Below are 15726 nucleotides of genomic sequence, written 5' to 3' on the forward strand. Positions count from 1 at the left end.
TGATCATTTCAGTAAAAACTAACGTTCATATTTCTCTTTTTGATTATAATACTGATGAACGTTCAGAAAAAAGCACTTTGGCAACTTACCACATACGTTTTAAAATGCTTAATAAGCACCGTAACTTTCATGATATCATTTCTCGGTCATAATCGGTTGTTTCCGTGAACGGCCGACTGTTGTGGCGGCAAATGCTGCGGCTGCAATGCATTGTGGGGCAGCATTTTCTCCTCTCCTTTCGGTTAGGGAGGTCCAGTGGTTCCTAAGCTAAAGGAGGTTATAAAGGAAGTTCGAAACCTCCTTTCCTTTCATTTGGAGAATTGGAACAGCACTTATCATGGCTGCCACTGAGGGACTTCCGGGTCATTTCACTCCGTTAGGAAGGTTCCTAAGCTAAATGGACTATTGGAACGCAACCCTAGTATCTATAAAGGGACGGCTCAATTCAAAATTCAAGTCACGTGATCACGAAACACTGATGGACATTATAAAAGGCAATCTTAATAGCAAGGTGGCTGAAATATGGCCTGGGCATGACATATTATCACCTTATAAAGTTTAAATTTACAAAAGTGTTAACTAACAGAAACCTTATACATCCAAAAGACACAAAGCAAACAGGCATTTATTTTAAAAATGAGACGCTGAAAAGACCAGTAAAATATTCTGATAATAGTGACAGAAATAGAGAGGTACCATATGAATTGACATATCTGAGAATCTGAAGATATCTTGTAGATTACCTGAGCCATTGGTCAGTCAGTGAGGTGTAAATATGGCAACATGTGAGTGAAGCCCATCTAGATTTTGGTCAGAGGGTGCTGACTTTGCTTTGCATCCATTGATGTAAACTGACAGGCTGGCATTTACATGGATGACTTACTTAGGAAAGCTGTCAGTCAACTGAGTAACAGGCCTCCATGGCAACTTCATGTATGTGCTATAGTTACGAGGACATTCAGTCATCATCAATAAATACCAACATATACATACATTCTGACGCCTAAGGAACAAAATGTACGGTACGCATCGTACACACAAAGGCCACAGGCTGTAAATGCTTGTGTTGTGATGTAGACTGATGTAAAGAAGAAAGCAGCACCTCTCTGGGCTAATGACGGTGAGTCAAAGACATGAATAAAACGGTTTTTATTTGAGCAAAATGTCACTGATGAAGAGTGACATGCCACCATATGCACATTTTTTGGACTAATGTGAATGCTCAGAAAATGCATACGCCTCTGCTTCTGTGTCAGTGCACCCTCCACACACCCACTCTGATACACAGTGTGATACTGGGCCCAACGCTGTCCTCAGTTAAATGTCAAATAATTTGTGTGTGTGTAGGTAGCATGGCACACGATGAACAGCCTCTGTGTTTTGTTTACTTTAAAGATGCAAACTAAATTCATGTTCTTATTTTTCAGCAATAAATATCATCTTTATTAACATAAAAAGTATACCTCTGCACAAAAGACCTTGTATGACAGTTAATGTTGCCATAAATGATCTTTCTAACAGAAATGCAGTTCAATGCCAATTGAAAATCCATGATATATTAGCAAAGATTCCCTGTTGCCATTCCCAGTCTAAGAGAGCTTTGGACTCACTTATGAGCCAACAGAGATACAAAAGTACCTTTTTATGTATAATGTTCTCACTCTTATCTTATAACCTCATTACATGGAAAGGCTGTGGCTCAGGGGGTAGTGTGCTGGACTTCGAATCAGGGGCTAGCAAGTTCGAGTCCCACTGCATGTTGTTGTGTCCCTGGGCAAGACACTTCACCCCAAATGTCTCCCATGTGCCGGTTGTCCACAGTATTGAGTATGTAAGTCGCTTTGGATAAAAGCGTCTAACAAATGCAACCCGGTATCACGGCAAGACGTGAATATGTGACGATTTACCATGCTGGGAGACGTGAACATGTCACGGTTTCGTCCCCTTCAAACGTGACAGCTACACGGTATTGTTAACCCATGTTAACCAGTGGAGAAATAACCGGAAATACCAAGCAAATGCTCCCCCGACGTAATGATTTATTTTTTAATAGTTTGTAAATGAACATGAACCGAAGCTGTTGCTTGGCAACTCAATCGCACAACGTCACGTCCGTTAATTCCACATCCACACGCATGGATTAACATCGATTTAATACATTAATGTAGCCTTTGTTTATGCTAAAAGAGGTGTCGACCAGCTGGGGCAACAAGAAAATCGCTGTAATCGAGTGTGACTATGAAAAAATAAATCATTACGTCGGGGGAGCATTTGCTTGGTATTTCCGGTTATTTCTCCACTGGTTAACATGGGTTAACAATACCGTGTAGCTGTCACGTTTGAAGGGGACGAAACCGTGACATGTTCACGTCTCCCAGCATGGTAAATCGACACATGTTCACGTCTTGCCGTGATACCGGGTTGAACAAATGACATGTAATGGGAATGGAATCCTAAAAAGGCTTGATTTTTGTAATGATTGCGTAATGTAACCTCTAATCAAAGACCCACTTCAGTCATTTTTAACCTCAGCTCTATAATTTTCTCATCATAAAACATCCATATCTCTATAATTAGACCTATGCTGTTGGCTGGCGATCTAACTCCTGGTGATGCAGTCATGTGCGGAGGAACTAGTTTTACTAGTTTGGACATCCACAGTAGTGAATGTACTTTCCCACGTGTTTGTAAAGATAATGACTGGTGGAGACACACCAGGAAGAGTTCATACAGTGTGAAAAATGCATTTCACCTCTTACTATACTCTTTTCTTTATATTAATTGTACATTTACATGGTGTCATTCCTGCTTTTATAATCCTTTTGAGACAGTTATTTCATAATAAAGACAAATAAGGTAGTCATTTGTCACTGTGAGATGAAAACACGTTGACTCGCCCTCAGGCAGTAGCTGTCCCAGGAACGTATCTCATAGTTTGTTTGCATAGATGTGTCTGCGTCTGTCAAATAATTGCTTGTGTCCACAACATATCGTTCTGACTGTTTGTGCCTGTGCCTTCAGTTTGCAGGCGTTTTTGCAAGACTTGCTAAATCCGTGGCAATAGTTTTGAAACGTTGCTGTGAGGCATAACCTCTGCCAGTGATTAGCAGCAGCCATTAGTTTCGTCTGCACTCGATAGGAGAAGCATAGGTTCTATTTTAGGGAAATGGAAAGTTTGAGCAATGCAAGATGCCTTCACATTTCAAGGAATTGGGAAACAGAGAGGAATGTCAAATTGTCTGCCTGGATGTAGCACTTTTTTTACACGGGGACACAGTGTATAACACACAGCTGGCCATTCACTCCCTCTCTACCATGCCAAGGAGCAGATGTTGTGTAACTTCCTGTTTAGCACTGAGACTATAGCCTACATCCCCCCTCTCGTTCGCCCCTTTCTCCAACTCTCCATTAGTGAACCCTGGCAGTCAAATATGTATCTGGGCCTCCCACTCTCTTCTCCAGAGCTTACTGGACCCACGCTTTTGTAGTCAAATACAATTTTAAACGCACCAAACCCTTAAAAATGAACGCTACTGCCTGGATTTAAATTCTACAATAGCGGGAGTTTATCCGCAGCTTTTTGGAGAGCGGATTCACCTAAATAACGAGCTTATGTAATGGATGAGGACAGTACAGCATGTACTGTGTCTGATTTTGTGCACTGACCCCTCTCTTTATGTGCATGACAAATTCTCTCCAGGGCTCGTAAAGATCTATTCTATTCTGGAAGTGCTGAGTAGGAGATATAATAACAAGGGTATCGTCACTCCAGCCAAAATGTTCCCAACGTGCCGCCGCAGATACAGAGACTGATAAGTATAATGATTGAACAGGTCGGACGGGAAAGATGACAAGATAAAGGTTGTCGGAGAGAAAGATAGGAGGCCAAGCATTTTTTTTAAACTAAACTCACTTGAGTGCTTATATTCTTGCTTGTTGTAGTGACAACTTGCATTTTTCTCGTAAGCTTGAAAACAGGATGAGCCCAAAATCACTAACTAAGACAAACACTCACACAATCAAGTCCAGATGTTGTTTCAAGATGCTCTGCTCCCAAATATGCATACATTTGTATCCTTCTAGTAAAAAGATAACTAATATACAAGTTGAACATTGTTAGTTGATTTATTGACAACAATTTACCTCTATAAACGTTTATTCCAGCTTTTGTGTAGAATTTTTTTTCATGATGTTTTATAGCATTGTCAATTCAACATTTGCACTGTTGGTACCATATGAGCTCAGAGGACTGTTAAAGCAATGTTCTATATTAGCCGATTTAAAAGGACCAAACAGATCAATAATAAAATAAGAGTCAGAGTTCCTATTTTAAAGCTATAAATCATAATGTGCAAGTTGGAGACGAAGCCAAAGAAGGCTGCATTAGTTTGTCCAGACTTGATGGTCTTATGAAGCTGCTCTACACAGGAGAGCTCAGCTCAAAGCACATGCACAGTCAGCTGGTGGGATGCCTGAGAAGAAATAGCCAGCGAGTTGAGCATGCTTTGAGAGAGGAGTGTGTGTGTCTGCATGTATGTGTGGAAGGAGGCCAACATGGTGGAAGCATAAATCGGCCCAGAGCGGCTCAAAGGGGCCTATCCTCATATGACCCGCTTAAACCGGCTGTCCCCTCTCTATTCTATGTGAATCAGCTCCACACAATGAAGCCTCTGACATGTACAGGCATATCACACGTCACACAGCAGAGGAAGGTATGTTTAAAAGCTTTAAAAGGATGCTGTTCATAGCAGAGGTGGGGACTCGAGTCTCATGACTTGACTCGAGTCGCATATTGTTTTACTTGAGACTTGCTTGACTAACATTGATAAAAGACTTGACTTGACTTTGACTTGGTATTCATGACTTGAGACTTGACTTAATCTTGAGATAGATGACTTGAAAGGACTTGACTGTTTAAAATTAAATATTTGCGTTTGTTTTTGTAGTGAGATATTACGTTTAGTTTTTTCGAAAAACGTGATTATAGCGCCATGCGCGCAAACCTGGCAACCCACTAGAAGGCAGGATTCTCTTGTAGGTCAAGACTTGAGACTTGCTCATGACTTGCACATGTAGGACTTACTCCCACCTCTGGTTCATAGACTAAGGTGACCAGATTTTTAAAATTAAAACCGGGGACATTTAGAGTTTTGCGGTCAAAATATCATTAACATATCCAATTTTCTTCACTGTTAAAGAAAAAAGGAGGACCATTCTGGTTCAATTTAATTTGAACATTTTAACTGTTGGATACAAACAGAAGGACGATAGCTCATATATGAGACTTCCAAGGTCTTTTATTTTGAAACTGTACATCAGATAGTCCAGATTCTCTCGGAGTGATTAGATGGGGTGTCCTGCTATCACCCTGGAGTGAAATAAGTCTTTGATAATTTGACAGTTTTTTATTTATTCTTGTATAAAAACAGAAGGACGATAGTTCATGAGATTTCAAAAGTATTTTATTTTGAAACTACATCAGAATGTCCTGATTTTCTCTGATTGACTAGATGGGGTCTCCTGCTATCACCCTGAAGTGAAACAAGTATTTGATTGACTTCGAATGACTCTTTGATTATGGACCGTTTCCATTAAATAATAATCAACAATAGATCTAATTTGAGATTTTAAATAGCATACATTTGAAATTGTACTTCAGAAAGTAATGTTATTTTAGGAGTGTTGTGAGATGGTGTCAACATCAATTGAAATTAGTCACCCAGTGGAAATGTCAGATATGTCTTCATAACTGTATACTTCAATTTTACATTCACTCGGTTATAATGTGGTAGTTATACGTAGTTTGTTTTAAATTATTATTGATCATATTATATAGTACATATTTCTTAATTTAAGCTCCAGTATATATGAATATGTTTGGTGTGTTTTTTAGGTATATTTGTTATTGACCAAGTAAACGCTTTTATTTTGAAGGCAGTTTTTACAGGCCTCTACCGTAATGCATAGGATATGCGCGCACCGCAATACAACGTGCGGGCTGCCTTGACTGTTTTTTCCGAAGTGGGGGCTGGCTTGAATGACCACAGTCTGTTTACCCAGTGTTTCCTGACATGAAACGTTTTATTTCACCTTGCTATGTGTTTTTAACGTATACAAAACGGGGACATTTCCGGGGACAGTTTCAACCGGGGACAGGCCAATACAAACGGGGACTGTCCCCGGAAAACGGGGACGTCTGGTCACCCTATCATAGACTGCCTAGAAGGATCAAGACACACAGATTTAGCTCCATTCCTTTCTCTCTCAGTGTCTGTTTGAACTTGCTGCATCTATTTGAGAGAAAACAAAGAGACGGAGCAGTGAAGGGCACCTTTGACCGCTGGCGTCGCAAATCAAAGATCGCCTGTTGCCAAACTCCTGAACCAAGTTCACAAAAGCTCCTATCTGCAGGAGACCTGAGTGACACTGATCGTTCTCAGAAACGACTCCACCGGGTTCACACACAGCCGACAAAGTGAAGCACCGGCGCCTCGTGTCACACAGCAGACCTTCAAGATTGATAAATTCAATGAATGATTTACACTACTTGTGATAAACTGTTGCAGTAACCAAAGCTGCAGTAAATGTAGCAAATACTTATGAAAGAAAGAATTACATCAGCATATTTGCTTTCATGTGTTGGCTCACATCTGATATGGTCCTGAATTTGTTTTAGATAAACTTGTTTAACAAGGTTGATCTGTTGGAGGCAAGTTTGTTGATTCAGTTAAGGGTTGAGTCCTAATGTGAAACCAATGTAACATAGACATATCAAATAAACAAGAGTTGGTGACATCAGTGCACAAACTACAGTATATTTATATCTGGATATATGATATAAACTATATATATCCAGTGCTCCACATACTGATACATGTAAACTGACACACATGGAGCAAGGACAAAATGGCGCCACATACAGTACTGGACAAAATGCAAAATATATACTGTGATATAGCTTTAAAACGATGGAGGGTGATTGGCAGTTTCTCTCCCACACTGCCCCCCCTGCCTGAAATGCCTCCATTGGACTCTTTGGTTTACTTCCGTAACATAATGCAGGGTTTCCCACACATAGACTATACTTGGGCGGGCCGCCCAGGTATATTAACGGCCGCCCAAGTATATTTCGCGACCCATTTTTTTATTTTTTTATTATTTATTTATTTATTTTTATTCGTCCGTGACCACGACGCCATCTGCGATCGATTAACTTGTGGACAATGATCCCTCGCTCCCTTGCTCTGATCTCGCCTCGTTAAGTGGCCTGCCTCACACAGGGTGACTGGCTGTCTACATGATGTGGCCTGCCAACATGGCCACTGTCATAGAGATCATAAATCAAAGCCCTTGATTGGTCTCTGTGTGTCATTCAAGCTCGGGATAACCTCAGCTCAGGTGAGGTAAAGGACTCTCTGAGTGTTTAGATAGTTAACTTAGTCTAAGTTCTCAGTGGGTCTCAAACGGTGTGGTCACCATTTATGTAAACACATATTTCCATTTGAGAGGGTAGTGATTGATCTAATGGATAGTGAGGTGGGCTGAAGATCGGAAGGCTGTGAGTTCAAATCCCGCCAGGAACACCACCACTAGTGTGCCCTTGAGTGCCATCTTTACGCAAAATGATTATACAAAATGACCACCACCCGCCCAAGTATATTTCAGATCTGTGGGAAACACTGTAATGACATCACTTTGTAACACTAACGCTTCTGTCGGCTTGCACTCCAACACAGTGTACCAGATAGGTTAAAGGGGTGTCTCACAAAAGAGCCGGCCAGCTAACCAATCAGAGCAGACTGGGCTCTGGTTTCAGACAGAGGGTGAAAAGAGGTGCTGCAGCACAGGCAGTATGAGAAAAATAAAGAGCTTTTTGAACATTAAAGCATGGAGACATGTCACAGTAGAGACACTACATACAAATAGGAACAAATACTAAATGTGCATATTATGTCCTCTTTAAATCTGACTTCCTGTTGGCGGAAGAACCAATGCCACATCATCTTAACCTTCACCATCAACATCACCAAACAGCTGCTGAATGCTATAGATTATTTTGATGTTGGTCTGTCAAATACATTTCATTCTCACACTTGAAGCAGACTAAGCCACCGCTGTATCCCACTGATGTGATGATCAACAGGTTTACAGAACCTTCACAGACCACAAACCCTCTAAATCCCTCTCTGGTAATTAGTGGCTGGATGGACCACTTCACTGTGTGGTAATTCAATAAGCTCGTGGCCCACTAGCTAATAATATCTCCTGTCTGGAGAGCAGACCAGCGCTGGGAGTGTTTACTGGTGTGTGGGAGGGGCGAGTGATTGACTCCTGAACAACAACACAAGCCTCAATATCCATCAGATTAGTCCCTAATAAGCTGGATCCTCAGCGCATGCAGGCATTGATATGTTTAATACTTTATTTGTGTGTCTGCGGTATTAGTGCATGCTGTAATGTTCATATTTAGTGCCAACAGTGTCCAAGTGCCAGAGAGGTAATGAGGTAATAAGACGGAAAGCTTATTAGATAAAGCGAACACATAATTAAGAAATCTCTTTACTGCCAAACCAGCTCCAGAGCGCCAGATATGGACTCTTACATGCACACACACTCGTCGTCATTTACATTAAAAAACCACAAGTATTCCATGCACACAGACGCAAAATCGGCACCCTTCAAACATTCATTTCTGTGCTAAATGAGGTTGATGTCTGATCAATTGTGTCAGCAAATCCTCTTATCCGCGGGTAACTAAGTATCCGCAGCTCAGCGGGCCAGCTGTCAAGAAGGTGGGAGGCCGAAGAGGAGGGGACGAAGAGAAGGGGACAGAGCGGGATAGGAAGGAAGGGAGCGATGGATGGATGGATGGAGGGGACTGAGGGAGGATGGGGGAGGGCATTGTCCTGATCCCAAACAGCATCTCTGCCCAACGCTCACATGATCCCACCACCACACTAATCTCTCCACCTGGCTGACAACATTAGATCATCAATTGGGAAAAGCCCCAGGTTGTATTCTTCACAGCTGGGATTTAGGAGATACAAATGGTTATTCAGAATCAGAATACCTTTATTAGTCCCACGGAGGGGGCATTTACATTGTTACAGCAGAAAAGAGCCAAAGACAGCTCATACCTAAGAGAGATGGAGGAGACTTAAAGCTGTTTAGTACAAGAATTCCTCAAGAAGGATCCATTTACTGACTGCATTTTTTGACAGCCAAAATAAATATAGCCTATTATATAAGATCAACCAAATTTAAAAAACAAACAAATGCTCTTTGGCATTCCTCTCTTGTTGAAACAGAGAAATGTTTCTCCGACAGACGGCTGTGACAACACGAGCACATGAGCTGCTGAACTTCTCTGACCCTCAATTCTGCCCCGTTGTGAACTCTCTAGTGAACTCACACACTTTCCACGAAAAGAAAAGACATGCACTCCCTTTCTATCCACGCACCGTCTTGCTCTGTAGTTTCCCTGAAGCAAAGCCTTAAACATAAAAAAGAAAATGCCAGGCAAGCTAATGAACATAAAGTACATCATCATACTGTATTTTCAATATGTGTGCGGTGGCTGTCGTGTCCTCACATTCACAAACACTGGAGACTTTTTGCACAGACACAGGCAGAGGATTGATTTTGAGGCCAGGGCTGAGACAGGGACGAGATACAGATTGTTTTTCAAGCGATAAGAAAGGTTGGAGCTTTAACAACAAGAGCTAACAGAGAGACAGAACAAGCTGAGCAAGCAGTCCTGGAAAACAAACACACAGGTAGACTGAATGCCCACTGCAGACCTTAGCATCACACACACACACACACACACACACACACACACACACACACACACACACACACACACACACACACACACACACACACACACACACACACACACACACACACATACCATGTATACATCACTTCAGGGGACATTACATTGACTTACATGCATTTCCTGGAGACTTATCCTAACCTTAACCATAACCAACACATGCCTAACCCTAACCCTTAACCTTACCCTTACCCTAACCCTAATCCTAAACCTAACCAAGTCTTCACCCTAAAATTAATGATTCCCCTCATGGGGACCTCCAATTTGTCCCCATAAGGGAAGCCAGTCCCCACACGTGACTATGTAAACAGATTTAGGTCCCCACAAGTATAGTAATGCTAGACCACACACACACACACACACACACACACACACACACACACACACACACACACACACACACACAACCTGACCTTTGGATGTGTGATAAGATCCTAGATAGTCAGCTACTACATAATCAGCTTAGTATCTACAGTTAACTTGTGGCATGTGAAAAACTTGGAAATAAATGATGTCCTACAACGGACAAAGATACACTTTAAGTATTAATGACTGAATATAAGGAACACATTTAAACATTAAGAGGACTTAATCATTCAAATGCTAAATATTTGCCTGAGCTGAAGAGAAAGAAAGTCGTGCTGATAAATGGAAAATGGAAACAGATTTATACATACTGAAGTACATGAAGCATGCAATCTAAACACCCACCGCTCTGGCTTTACTTAAAGAGGAATGGCAAAAAGGTCTATGGAACAAATGGGAGACTGAACATCTTCCTCAAAGTAATGCATGAGACCAACAAGTTGTTTCCACCACTTGAGAGGTTTCACGAGAGCTGTTTATCTGAAGCTACTCCAAATGTGTTGGAAAGTATGGGTGTTACTGGGCCCTGGTAGGCTGCCTTAACCTGGAAACGGCCAATATCATGCATTTCATTGGTTGCTAAGACTGCCGCCAAAGAATACAGATTAATACATTTGCTGTAAGAGCATAGTTGTTCCGAATAAAAGTAATATGTCCCCAGAAACCTTTTGCTAGGGCGTCAGGGAATCTAAACTATGTGCAAAAATGTACATTTAAAAGTACAACTCAATCTAAGATTTGTAGTAGACAGTGCCTTGGATTCAACTTTTTTTATTAGCTCTGCTCATAAACCAATAAACTAGTGGACCCGGATCATGGTGCCACACGAGGAAAGATCAAAGTTATCAGGATATCTGAACTTATGGTATGTCCTCGCAATCCATCTAAAGGTGTTGAGATATTTCAGTCTAGAGACCTACGGTAAGTGTTGGTGGATCGACTCACGCACCTACATTGCCATCTATATATCATTGGTGCTAGCGTGGCTAAGGCATTAAAAGGACCGGCTTTGCATGTTTTACCCCTTTAACTTTTTTAACTCATTTTCAACTGTATATACTGGGTATAATTTGAGAGGAAATCTACATTTTAAACAACTCAAGGTCAGAACAACTCTGAGAAGTATGAGTTTAACAATCTGTGGGGTGATTTTATGGAATGGTTTGGAGCAGGAGTCAAAACAAAGCACAAGCATAATTCAGTTTAAAAGGATGTGCTGAAACACTTTTTTGGAAAACTATGAGAATGAAGAGAGGTGATTGAAGATGAGAAATGATTGTATATGTATGTATAAATATAAATGTATGTAGGAATAACTTGCATAATGATTTAAAGGACAATCATTGATCAAGTAAGGGGTGGGAATTAATAAGCTTTGCTTCCTCCTGCTCCCTTTCGGACACATGATTTATTATTATTATTAATATGAAGACTTTTTTGTTGAATATATAAATATTATCATGAATGTGGATAAATACTGTATTTTAACAATACGGTATTCTGTTTTCACATTTGTTATTTTTTTTATCTGTTTGAAATAAAGATTGAAATGAAAAAATGAAATGAACTGCCCTTGAAGCAAGCCACTGTGTTCTGACTGTGTTGTGACTGTGTGTTTTCAAAGAGTCTGTAACTATGCTGTAACCATTCTTAAGGCCAGGACTCTCTTGAAAAAGAGATTTTTAATCTCAATGAGACCAATCCTGGTTAAATAAAGCTAACATTAAAATCCATGGATTTATTAACTTCTACAGCTACAATGTGAGACTCAAAATAAGCTGGAAAAAAAACCCAACATGAATCATTTGCTTGTTTTTTTCGTCGTCCAGGTTTATTTTCTGATTACTTACATGAATCAGCAAGTAGAATCAAGGCTCTACAAAGACGAGTTTAACATTATACTTGCATAGACAGACACCAAATCAATATACAAACCTAATCTCTTTCATTTACGCAACGTCCACACGGCGGCGTGCGTTGAAGCTTGCAGCTGGGCGTGTCTGAAACTCAACCAACAACCAATCACATGAATCTCCCGCCCCGGACACAAGGGCACGCGGTTTGATTGGCTAGAGCTTGTACTGGCATATGATTTGATTGGCTGACGCTTCCATCGAAGCTTCAAAAGTTGAACATTGCTCAACTTTTGCAGCGAGCAACGTGAGCAAAGCGAACAAAGCGAACGCGAACAAAGCGAAGCAACGCTCCCACAATGCAGTTCGGCTTTTGTTTTCTTAGTTATGTTCTCTGTATGTTTGTGTTATGTGTTATGTGTAACGTTGCTGCCTTCTTGGCCAGGTCAGCATTGAAAAGGAGATTTTATCTCAATGCTTTTATCTGGTTAAATAAAGGTTAAATAAAAAATAAATAATATTCGGTATACACGTGTGTACCGAAGTGTACCGAACTAATATAACATTAAACGTCAACAATTGAGAACGTGAAAAACTTTTTGGAAGTAATCTCTTTAATTTGCTCACATTGGGTTCAACCTCTATGGGTTCAACGCGTCATAGAGCGAGCAAGTCATTTCATTGGACGAGAGGCATACTATGAGAGCTGGTCACAGGGATGCGTTCAAATGTAGTCAGTAGTTTGAGGAACTGTCGAAGTGGCGAACGCAGATAAAGTTGAGCTCGAAAATCCTCCAGCATCATTGAAGTCTCCGGTTTGGGAACATTTTGGTTTCGCAGTTACGTACAAGGATGACGGACAAAGACAGGTGGACCGAACCAAAGCTGTTTGTCGGCATTGTTCAACTAAAATTGGTTACGCGATATACAAATTATATTTTGTATTTATTTGAGTGAATATTCACAGTTTAATAATAATTTAAAAACCCAAAACAAATATTTTATGTTTTGTGAGTACTAGTACAGTAAAGTTTGAATACAGATTATTTCACTTCATCGAAATGCTGCACCTTAATGTTTATTTTATTATATTTTGTATTTATTTGAGTGAATACATTATTCACAGTTTAATAATAATTAAAAACCCCAACAAATATTTTATGTTATGTGATAATTTGTTCTACTGTACCGAAAACGTACCGAACAGTGACCTAAAAACCGAGGTACGTACTGAATCGAAATGTTTGTGAACCGTTACACCCCTAGAGTTAATGTAAAATAGGTGAAAACATGCAAAACCTCTACCAAAATCAATGTTTTTAAACTTTTATGAAACTGCAATATTTGTAGGATTCAATGGGAGATCAAAAGGATCACCCTTGCTTTAATTTTCTGTCCATATTATTGCAGAGTGACTATGAGTATTATGGTTGTGATCACAGCTGTTTGCCCCGCTGTGCTTTTAGTGGAGGGATCAGAACAGAAAATGTCCATCATGTACATGCAGCAGGGGAGGATTAGTGTGGATGGTTCACACTCCAGGGTATAGATGAGATGTGGACAGAATTATTCATCTGAAAAGGTGTTTGTTGAAAGTGTTTCCTCTACCCTTACATCAGACAAGAAATGGGGACTGAATGAACATCCTCAAGTTTGACTGTGAAGAGACACATGTAAACAAACACACACACACAAACACACACACACACACACACACACACACACACACACAGTGAGCCAGTTAATATGGTGACTACAGTATGTGTGCAAGCGAGCTCACATCAACACCTCTATACACTTAGGAAGGGGGAAAAGCAGAAAAAGCTTATCAGAGCGAGCGTTGATGGAAGGATGCATGCAGGGTGGCAGACAGCGGACAGCGAGAGAGAGAAAGCAGGATGGGGAGGGGACAAGTGTTGAGAGATAAACTGATAGTGAAGGACACGGCAATGTGAGCTGGAAGCGTCCTTTTAAGTTGAGTGGCATCCTCGCTGACCACATCTGAGAACTGGAGTGAGTCACAAACAACAGCAAAGCCTTGTACCTGTCACAATCGGTTACCGTGAATCAATGGGTTTAGAAAGTATAGGAACAGAGCTGCTGGGGGTCGATCAGATCATGAAATATGTATCTTAAAGATGCAACCAACCAAAATATAGTCCTTGGAGCAATGTATCACAATGAGGATTTATCTATATGGAAAAGCAAAAAGGCAATACGTTTACAAATCTTTCTGTTTGTTGCCGGTTTCTCCGGCTGCAGAAATACATTCAACTTGTCCATAGAGTGGACAGGGATTAGAGGCTTTACCATGTAGTGCATTTGTGCAGCGCTAGCATTACGTGCTCCAATTCTGTGCAAAATCACAGTGCAACAGCTGTGCAGAAAGGCAACACCGTCCACCACCATATACACTCTGTTCTGATCCAACAACACAAACACACATGCCAGACAACTCACTCAACTACTCACAGTGTCCAAAACTCTCCTTCCCTGAGCTGCCTCGAGGTGCGGGTGATGCCACAGGGTGCCACATGTCTCAGGGGGCAAGAGTGGCGCTGGCAAGACGGCAGTCACTCAGAACCAGGACTCAGACACGAGTGTTGGCTCGGTGACAAACGGAAAAAAATTATGTGTGTACTTTTCAGGACCGAGCAGACGGGTCGATGTTGAAAAGGGGCGTGCCGTTAGTGCAGCGTAAAAGAGGCGGAGTCCACCGGCGCCGGTTATAGGATTACACAGATTATCCCTCCGCAGAGATCAATCCCACAGGAACTGTTTACTGAGAGACTGCTGCTCTTATACCGCTCACTCAGACCGTCTCTCTCTCTCTCTCTCTCTCTCTCTCTCTCTCTCTCTCTCTCTCTCTCTCTCTCCTCCTCTCTCGTCTCTCTCTCTTCTCGATCCTCCTCTCCTCATCTCTCCTCTCTCTCATCAGTCTCTCTCTCTCTCTGGTAAAGCTATCTGCTGTACAGAGGACCACCTGTTAAGTAGTGACAGAACAGGGTGTCTGGGCACGGGGAGGTGAGGATTATGTGGGTGTACAAGTGTACCCCACCAGAAGTTTCACATTACTCCTTCTTAAAAGGCAGCAAGACCGGAGGGCGTGGGAAGACAGTACGACACTTTTATGTGTCAATTTCTTCTTTCCTGCCCTTTTGTCATGTATTAGTCACCTACTTAAATATAGGTGGTATAAATAGGATGTGAGAAAGGAAGTGACAATAAGTGGCCAAAGGCTAAATAATTCTGTCTATCTCCCACATAACGGTGTCCCCCTTTGCCAAGAAATAGTGGTGCAAGCATGCATGCTTAATGGTTCTGTTGTAGCATGTTGAAGTACACATTGTTAGTATGTTTGTGTGTTTAACAAGTGTTATAGCATTCCAGGAAGTCAGGAATTGTCTGTTTCAGAGCTCTAGGATGCTCAAGCAAACAAGGAGCAAAGTGAAAACCCAGATGCAAGCCCAGGCCAAAAATATACCTTAAAGGCAATGAAGAACAATACATGACAAACACCAAGCGAACCTAAATAAGCTGCACGCAGGGATGGTTCTAATGCTTTGTCTGAATGTTTCAATGCTTTAAAAATAGTGATAAAATGCAACAAACTGCACTTAACTCAACTTTGGTCACCAGTGTCAGATGCAGCATACATACTGCACTTGG

At 41.2% G+C, this 15726-nt stretch overlaps 1 protein-coding gene across 1 annotated transcript in view; it reads right to left on the reverse strand.

The window, feature by feature from the left end:
• rxrgb (retinoid X receptor, gamma b) overlaps positions 1-14843 on the reverse strand; it is a 35901-nt gene extending 21058 nt beyond the window's left edge. The window contains 1 exon segment of the mRNA XM_034223531.1: positions 14530-14843. Coding sequence (XP_034079422.1) covers positions 14530-14593 — 64 coding nt within the window. The 5' untranslated portion in view covers positions 14594-14843.
• Between the last annotated feature and the right edge of the window lie 883 nt (positions 14844-15726).

The sequence above is a fragment of the Gymnodraco acuticeps genome, unplaced genomic scaffold (genome assembly GCF_902827175.1).
Source record: "Gymnodraco acuticeps unplaced genomic scaffold, fGymAcu1.1, whole genome shotgun sequence".
Taxonomy (NCBI): Eukaryota; Metazoa; Chordata; class Actinopteri; order Perciformes; family Bathydraconidae; genus Gymnodraco; species Gymnodraco acuticeps.